At 39.5% G+C, this 9,206-nt stretch overlaps 1 protein-coding gene across 1 annotated transcript in view; it reads left to right on the forward strand.

Annotated features, from left to right (window-relative positions):
• The window catches only part of ube2h (ubiquitin-conjugating enzyme E2H (UBC8 homolog, yeast)), a 102,234-nt gene extending 96,136 nt beyond the window's left edge, over window positions 1-6,098 (forward strand). The window contains exons 6-7 of the mRNA XM_048610537.1: window positions 4,639-4,767; window positions 5,441-6,098. Coding sequence (XP_048466494.1) covers window positions 4,639-4,767; window positions 5,441-5,565 — 254 coding nt within the window. The 3' untranslated portion in view covers window positions 5,566-6,098. The remainder of the gene's footprint in view (window positions 1-4,638; window positions 4,768-5,440) is intronic.
• Window positions 6,099-9,206: the final 3,108 nt, after the last annotated feature.

The following is a 9,206-nucleotide window of genomic DNA, read 5'->3' on the forward strand; positions in this document are numbered from 1 at the left end:
AGTTCCTACTGTCTCTAATATGATCTGCTCTCTGGTTGGTTCAAAAATGTGCTGCTCGAAGAAATAATTTTTGAAGCATTCTTAAAAACTCATCCAGGCTACTACTGTCCATCTTTTACTTATATGTGGATTAAAGTCACCCATGATTATTTCCATCCCTTTTCTCACACTCTTATTTCCTCTTGTATGCTTTGTCTCTCATTATGGTTAGTGTTAGGGGCCCCAGAGACCATGCTCTCTAATGACCTCCTTTTCCTCTGATATTTGTCATTGCCACCCAAAACAGTCTCATGTTCTGATTTCCTGAACCAAAGTCATCCCTAACTGTTGCATGTGTGCCAAGTTGATTTTACAATGCTTCCCTTCCACCTTTACCTAACTTCCTTATCTTATTGAATGTCATATTCCCAATCCATGCGTTCCTGAACCCATGACTCTGTAATGGCTGCCAGATCATATTTATTCACTTCAGTGTACCATATCAATTCACTTATTTCATACATACTGCATTTATTCAGGTACAGAGCTTTTCAGTTTTGTTTACATTTGTAACATCTAATCTTGGTGTATTCCATTTTTTTTTTCTCCTGTATCATTTTGTCTGTTTGATATAACACATCTTTCCATGTTTGAATCTTTTCTCCCCTACTCCTTGGGTAAAGCCTTCTCTAATTCGCTAGTTATGCAGTTCATAAGAACGCTGACCCTAACACAGTTGAAGTCTGGACCGACTTAATGATATCGGCCTGTTTTCTTTAGTACTTGTACAAGGGGCCTTTGCTAACATCAGTCTTGGAACCATGTCTTCATCCCTCTGACTTTATGCACCCTATACCATTTGCACACAGCTTGGGTGATAATCTTGCAATTATAAACTTTGAGGTTCTGCTTTTTAACTTAAGTCTCTAGCTCCTCAACTTATTTTGTTGGTGCCTACATGCATCATAACTGCTGGATACTCCCACTGTAAGTTCCTCTCTGGCCGTGAGCAATTGTTCTGAGTCCTAGTACCAGGCTGGCAGCGCAGCCATCTCAACTCTGTGTTGCACAGGATGGCTGTCAACACCACCTCCACCCGCCCAAACTATACTATTATGTACTACTATTACTAAATGCTTTGTTGCTCCTCCTGCTTCAATGGGCACCTATGCAACAGTTGGTTTGTTCAGCTGCCCTGCAGCCCCTGCTGTCATCTGAACGTGCTGAAGAATCTCAAACCTGTTGGGCAATTGCAGAAGCTGACACTACTACACTTCTCTCCTATGCCTGCCTGTCTATGTATGGACCTTCGAGGTCCATGCATGGTAGCAGCTTCTGGAACTAGAAGTCAGTAGTTTGACACACTTGTTGGCCTGTTAGAACTTCTGAATGCTGTGCAGCTGCGTAGCTTAAAGGGAACATTATTGCTACTCTCTAGGTCCCCTCAGTTGCAGTCAAATCCACTGACCAAATCAAAAGTCCCCAATGCAAGTGATGTGATTGCCACTTGGTACAAAGAATCCAAGTAAATTATGTCCCCCTTCTACCCCAGCTGTCGGCCTTCAGTTTAAATTCTGAGCAAAGGTGTTGAACTTCAACCAGTCACCTGGAGATGTTTGCTCTGAATTGTAATGGTATCCATGAACTACCACATGTTGCAGTCTTGACACATCTCCTAACTTGCCATCCTTTTGAGTTTTAATTATTATTCACTTATGTTATCCTTTAACTTCACCACCTCATGATAAAATATGTAATGTTACATTTTTTAAATCGAGAAAAGATTTTAACTATTAATCAGAGTCACATCAAACAGCTAACTGCTTTCACTGTAGCAGGACAAGAACCAGCTCCAATTAATCTAGAGATAGTAGGAACTGCAGATGCTGGAGGATCTGCGAAAGGCCCGAAACGTCAGCTTTCGTGCTCCTCTGCTGCTTGGCCTGCTGTGTTCATCCAGCTCTACACCTTGTTATCTTCAAGTAATTTAGCACTGTCTCTGACTGTCTATCTGCCATGCAGTCCTTTTCTTACCTGTTCCTTTAGGTGACTGCCTATCCTTGCTGTCTCTGCTGATTAAGGTGATGTTGGGTGCTTATCATGGAGTTGTTCTCTCACCCACTCCGCTTGTTGTTGCTAACTCCCTGCCTTGGATTCTTTGCTTCACCTTGTCTGCTCCTCTGTATTACTAGATTATTAATGTTACAGAATTTAGAATTGGCTACCAAGATTACATGAAAATCAAACTCAAATTACAAAGACTGAAATGAGCATAGCATCACTGAGAATACAGGTGAGCTATACTATTTAAATCAGTCTAAATTCATTTGACATTCATCCTCGGAGGTCCTAATTGTCTTCCAGTGCAGCAGCTTATTGCTTTTGAATTTATTCTATGCTTGTCGCTCAGTATTCTTTTAGTGCATCACTCTAAGAAAGAAAGTTATGATTTGTTATAAATCTGCCCTTTACTACTTATAACCTTTCCTAATTTTTAATTTTATAGTAGTATTCTGGACTTATCCTCTTCCAATAACTACTGTCTCGCACACCTCTGACGTCAGCTCTTTGTCGTCTTTCAAAGACGACATTGTCTATTGTCAAAACATCTGATACTAAAGATCAGTTTCAGTGTTTTTTTTAATACATCACCTTCAGTGTTTGTCTCCATTGTTTCTGAGCAGCCAGAACCTGGTGTAAAATAGTGTAGTTTGGATTAATGTGCTGAACGTTTTTCTTGATTAAGATTTCTTCTAATTTGTAACGAATGGAGGTGCAGTTTTTGCTGTATAATTCAATGTCCGTTGATTTCTTGACTGCTCCTCTCATTGGTTGAACATTGTCTTTTGGGACACTTAAGTCTCATTCAGCTTTATTGATCATTTATTTCATTTTTGGTCTGTTTTCCTTTTTTATGTGCATTTGTAATTGTCATCTGCCCATATATTTATTTTTGCCCAAATTATTCTGTAATTTCTCAGTTGCCTCTGATTTCATTGTGCCAGATTTAAACAATTTACATTGGAATTTGAGGCCATGTATTTGCATAACTGCTGAACACTGGTAATTACAGTTAATATCACTTTTTCCATCTCAGTAAAGTTCTTTCACCAGTGACTTCAATTGATTTGGAAGGTGAGAGAAGAATTATAACTGACTTGAAGGCCAATAGCATGCAGGAGAGCTAAGCTATTAATGACAGCATTAAATTCAAGAGTGATCAAAAATCAGTCATGTTATCACATCGCCATCTGGCTGTCTGCAATCAATCTGATTTCAGTTCTTTGGTATTCCTCATCAAATACTCTAGCATTTTCCCCACAATCTCCCAGCTAATGCTTTGAGGGTCCATGTCATGTTGATTTATTTTTAATGATGTAGTGCTTTTCCTGAGGTGTCACAGCCTGCCTGTATGCTGTTTAATCATCCACATACAGAAGAGCCACTGGGATATCAGTTATTGGGCTACCAGTGCATATCCTGGCATGAGTTGATGCTTTCAGAAGAGGACATTGAAACTGATAAGACATATGGCAGTTAAACAGACTGCGTACCGTCGTGCAGTCTCCCATTTAGCTTTGCTCATATTTTTCCATGGTATGTTGATAAAAATGTTCTTGAGTCTAAAATTATTGCTGGTGGTGCTATGGAAAATATCCGTAAAAACAGTGGAGAAAGAGCTTATTGCTTCACTACCCCCTAAAATCCAGAGGGTGATACAAGACTTTCAAGAAGGAGAGAGAAACACATGCAGTATGATTTACTTTGTACTTGTGGCTGTGAAGAGCATGATAGCATAATTGACCATTTGTTAATGGTGCTGAAAGAACAAACAATACGTCTGTATAATAATACTTAGCGGACATCAATTTCTCACTCCCTGAATGTTTTGTTGCTGGCCCTGAAGAACCAATATGAGGGATTTTGTGGCTGGTATTCCAGAAACCCAAACTTGTTTTCCACTTCCTTTAGGTAAATTTAGGACTAGAAAAGCTATTCTGCTCAAAACACACTTAATCAAACATTGATCACTTCATCTGTTGTGATGCAGAAATGCATTTACCGCTCTCTCTCCCTTCAACATTTTCCCTGATTGAAGCCTGTGGAAACAGCAACACAGCCTGCACGTGGGTAGTTTTGAAATATTTTATTTTAGGTATGTCATTATTGGGTGATTTCAGACACAAAGCTTTATGCGGTCACTGGCTTTGACAAGGTGAGCTGAAAAATTTGGACATCACTACTCATGGATAGGATGATCCTAGCTGTTCACATAACTGCATTAAGGTAAATTTTGGAGTTTGCTTGTGTACAGTTGAAGATTTCTGAAATTGGACTGTTGCAGTCTTGTGTCTAAACTTCCAGAATTAAGTAAGTGGAGAGTGTATGTAGTCACAGTCAAGGAAGTAGAGACCCTGTGGGTATTTCTCCATGTTTGGTTTCAGGGTTCTTCAGGTATGGTGGTCACGTATGTATATCTGACACCCTGCTGGTCAAACAAATCTTCTTGTTCAGATTCCTGATCATTTCATACTTGGCCTATCATAAGCATTTGTCTCAAAAAGAACAGACTGCACAATGTTTGTGCGTTTTTAATCATCCCACTATAGTTTTGCTATTGCGTAAGGGAGTAATGTGGCTTGTGAATTTTCCTTCTAGACCTCACCAATATATTTGAGTCGTTCCTGCCTCAGCTGCTGGCCTATCCAAATCCAATTGACCCTTTAAATGGTGATGCTGCAGCAATGTATCTCCATCGACCAGAAGAGTACAAACAGAAAATAAAAGGTAAGGGTTACCTTATATTTGTATTAAAACTGTCTAAATATGGTCTAAAGTTTTATGGTTGTGGAATTAGGACATTATTTGGAATTCAGTGCTGGTATAGAGTTCTACTTTATTTTAGCAGCAGCCTGGCTAGTGAGACAATCTAACCTCAGAGGAAGAGTGTGTGTGTGTGTGTGTGTGTGTGTCTGTCTGTCTGTCTGTCTGTCTCTATCAGACTGGCCTAGGCTGATTCAGCTGACTTTACCTAGTGAAGCAATGCTATCTGATTATACATTCTGCTGGCAGATCCACCAAAAGCATTACCCTTTCAGTCTCGTTGCAAGGCTGACTGATGTATTTTTGCAACATTTCGTTTTTATTGCTACCCTTGGAGATTGAGAATTCCAAGCTTCCGGGCTTTGAAGTGGTTTCTTAGCTGACATGACTGTCAACAGTAATGAGGCGAGATTGCTGCATTTTACTAGGAGGTATCCTGAGCCTAGGTCAATAACTAGCAAATTAACTAGTCATTCACTCTGTTTGCTGTTTTGTACAGTCTTGCTGTGCTGCATTTTCCTTAAGTATCTTATGAATGCATTTGAGTTTTTTGAGAAATTGCTGTTGCTATAATAAATGCAAGTCTTTTTTTATTCCTTCCTTCCTTCCCTCCTTCAAACCCCAACACTTTTCTCAGAATATATCCAGAAATACGCAACAGAAGAGGCGCTAAAGGAACAAGAGGAGGGTGCGGGTGAAAGTTCATCAGAGAGTTCTATGTCTGACTTCTCCGAGGATGAGGCCCAGGATATGGAATTGTAGTATCACCACCCACTTTCAAAGAGACAGACTATATAATTTCCTAACCATTGAAAAGCAGACTATAATATTCATATTTAAAAACAAAAAGCAAGTTTTTTTTATTACTAAAACCAGGTTTTTATGGATAGCATTGGTATATTATCACCCTAGTTTTTTTTCCTCTCCTCGGTCATTTCTCCAACTTGAAGTGCATCTTACCGCACATTCCACTAGCTGTGAGGCCCAAATGCATGCTATCTCATAACTTTGGTATACCTAACTTGTAACATGTTTTGACCCAAAAATGGAAGAGAGCAAGAAAAATTGAACAACGGATTGGTGCAGAGCGGGATATCAACCAAGCAAGAATGACTATTTATGCTGTCTGCTTCTCGATCAGAAAAAAAAACAGCGCTAGAGAGAACAGAAAGTTTCAGTAAAATCGAAGCACAATGGAAGGTTTATTAGCAGAAGAAAAACTAACATATTATTTGCTCTGCATGTTTTTTGGTTTCTATTTTTTTCCTCGTGAATAAAAATGGACGTACAGATTACACATCCTTTTTTTTATTGTGGCATGATATGGAAGAATACAACTTGTTTAGGACTTTGGTTCGTAAAACAGATTTAATTATTTAAAAAAAACCTAGTGTTTGTGGCTTTAACCTGAAGGATAGTATTAAGTAATTACTAGGTAGTGGTGAACTTGATTACTCTAATTAGCACGTTGTATTATTATTGGGGAAATACTTGCTGGCACCCTATCTTGCTATATAGATTTTTTTTTTTAATGGCCTATTGCTATGTGCTGACTTATACCTGTTTGACTTATTTAGGGTTAGTTAGTATGCTCGCTGGTGATTTCAAATAAAAAAAAATGTATATTTTCATTGTTACAATAGTTGATTTGACATTGATTGAAATTTTTTCCTGCATAGGATTCTGTGCCAGCAATTGTAAATACAGCTGTACAACAAAGGGACTTTGGATCCTCCTCCTCGCAGCTTGTATTGATTTTTTTGATCTACCCCCTCCCATTTGTGTGAATTTTGTGCTCATCAAGACGAGGTGTGGAATATTGGGGAATAAAAACTTCACATTTGACACATTCACCGAATGCACAAATCATGTCTAGATGCAAAGCCTGCTGCTGTGGTCCTTCTAAAAGAGACATACCCTCACCCAAATTGTCAGAAGATAGAGCATGTGGCTTGGCCAATTTATCCAACATATAGGGGTTGCGTCTTTAGAAAGATTTCACCAGATCCACCTTTGTAGATGCTGTCCTGATATTCTATTTCTCGCCCATCTACCAGTACCCTTTCATTGCAACCCAACCATGTCCAGAGTAAACTTGCAATACCATTTAGTTTTGTGAGTTTCATGGTAACCAGATTGAGAGATCATAGCATTAAGAAACTATATATGAGCAGAATATTTCCCACACACTAATCTCCAAATATAGCTTTGTGCTGTACTGAAACTACCAATTATTTTAGGTATCAACTAACGGAGACTTAATAAATCTGAATTCAATTCAATTCCAGGTGAAGGGCTGCATCTTGCTCACAACAATGCCCACTTCCCTGGACCATTCATTTTTTTATAGAGCTTTAGCAAGCACAGCTGCTAAGCAGCAGTTTGTGTCTGAGTCTAATTTCCAAAGAAAGTCTTTTGCAGTTCTTAAGCGTTAAAGAATCTGCACAGTGCTGTTTGTCTGCATTTCAGTTATGTTTTGTGTCCCATGTCATTTAAGTCTTGACATTAACATTGGGAAATGGGTATCTCAGTTGTATGTACCATTCCATTTGTGACAGAAATTCGGATATATCATTTAAATTAATCAAATGAGAGAAATAAACAGTGCAGATGTGGAGTGAGAAAAGACTTAATGTTTCACATCAGTGCTGTAAGTCCTGACAAAAGGCCATCAACCCCCAAAACTTTAGCTGTTTCCCTGTTTTTAGGTTCTACCTGATCGGCTGGGAATTTCCAGTATTACATTTGTTTGCGTTTCCAGTATCTGCAGTACTTTGGTTTTGATTCTGAGAGAGCCTGGATTAGGAGTTTTTGAAGGACTTTCTCATTTGAGCGATCAGTTATTATGTTGCCTGATTGACTCCACTGCTGCTCCTGGGTTATTGTATATGTTGCAAGGTCTCTTTCCTTCTGTAATCATGACTGGTATTTAGGTTGAAGTTCGTGGGGTATGAGAGATTTGGAGGTCAAGTATAATCTGAATGTATTTGTGTTCCTTGACCATACAGCCGACATGGCAGCCTGGTGATCCTGGTTTCTGCAGGAGGATGTTTGGGCTTCTTCCACAAACCCACTACAGGCAGTTCAATTTTATTGGTATCAAGCACATCAGTCTGGTGACTGGTTACAGTGACCACGTTAATGTCTAGAAATTGTTGTAGGCATGACCTGTTCCTACAAATAGGAGTATTCCTGCCACTCACGCCCAAAGTCGTGAGGCATCTATAGTTCATGAGCCCAATAAAGATTAGCAGTGGAAGAAAGCCTGACAAAACATTGGACAGTTGTCTCCCAGGGGTACAAAAGACAACTGTCTAAAGACTATCTTGCTGACTGTTTTGGAAATTCCTATCCCAGACCCACTGGGAATGAGGGAAGGTGGTCACGCAAGTGTAACATCAATGGAATAGCAATCCATAGGGCTGGGTTAATGGTCTGGAGTCATGGGTCCACATCCTATCACGGAAGCTGGTGGATTTTAAATAAATAAAATCCAGAATATGAAATTGATCTCAGTTATGGTGGTGATGTTATTTTTGTAAATACCCATTTGGTTCACAAATATGCTTTAGGGTGGGAAATCGGCCTTCCTAGTCTGATCTATGTGATTTCAGATCCAAATATTTGTGGTCGACTTCTAGCTGCCCTTTGAAATGGTCTAGATAGCAGCTCAATTTGAAGGCAGTGAGAGATGGGCAACAAATGCTGGTAGCTATGAAAAGAATCATTTTTTAAAATTCTTTTTCATGCTTTTGAGCTCATTAACAGCACAAGCATTTATTGTCCATCACTAATGATCTTTGGGGTGGTGATATGAATGATATTGAACCACTGAATCCATGTGGAAAAGTTACTCCAAGGTGATGTTGGGTAGGAGTTCATTTGACCCAATGGTAGTGTCAAACATTTTACCACTTCACCACTATTTACCCTTGTATTCTGTCCTGACTTGGAAATGTCACTCGACTAGAGCTAGTGTCTAATGGTGACCATGACAATTGTCGTTGTTTCCAAATCCCTCTAGATCACTTGTCATGTGTCATGACTTGGTCACCACTCCACACCCAGAATAATGTGGCTGATTCTTAACTATGCTCTGAAATGGCCTAGTAAGTGATTCAATGCAAGAGCAATTACAGATGGGCAATAAACGTTGCCCTAGCCAATGACGCATGCATCCTGTCAAAAGAATAAAACAAAATTGCAAGGCAACTGGAGTTGATGTTTCCAGGTGCCTGCTGATGCGGTCTTTCTAGGTGCCAGAGGCTGGGGATTCAGAAATTGCTGTTAAGCTGCTGAAGGACTTGGTATAAACTGCAGCCACATTACATCCTTGAAGGAGTGAATCTAAGGCTGTAGGTGGGATCCCAGTCATGTGAGCAGCATTGTTGGAGCTGTATGCA

Source organism: Rhincodon typus, chromosome 22, assembly GCF_021869965.1.
Source record: "Rhincodon typus isolate 14 chromosome 22, sRhiTyp1.1, whole genome shotgun sequence".
NCBI lineage: Eukaryota > Metazoa > Chordata > Chondrichthyes > Orectolobiformes > Rhincodontidae > Rhincodon > Rhincodon typus.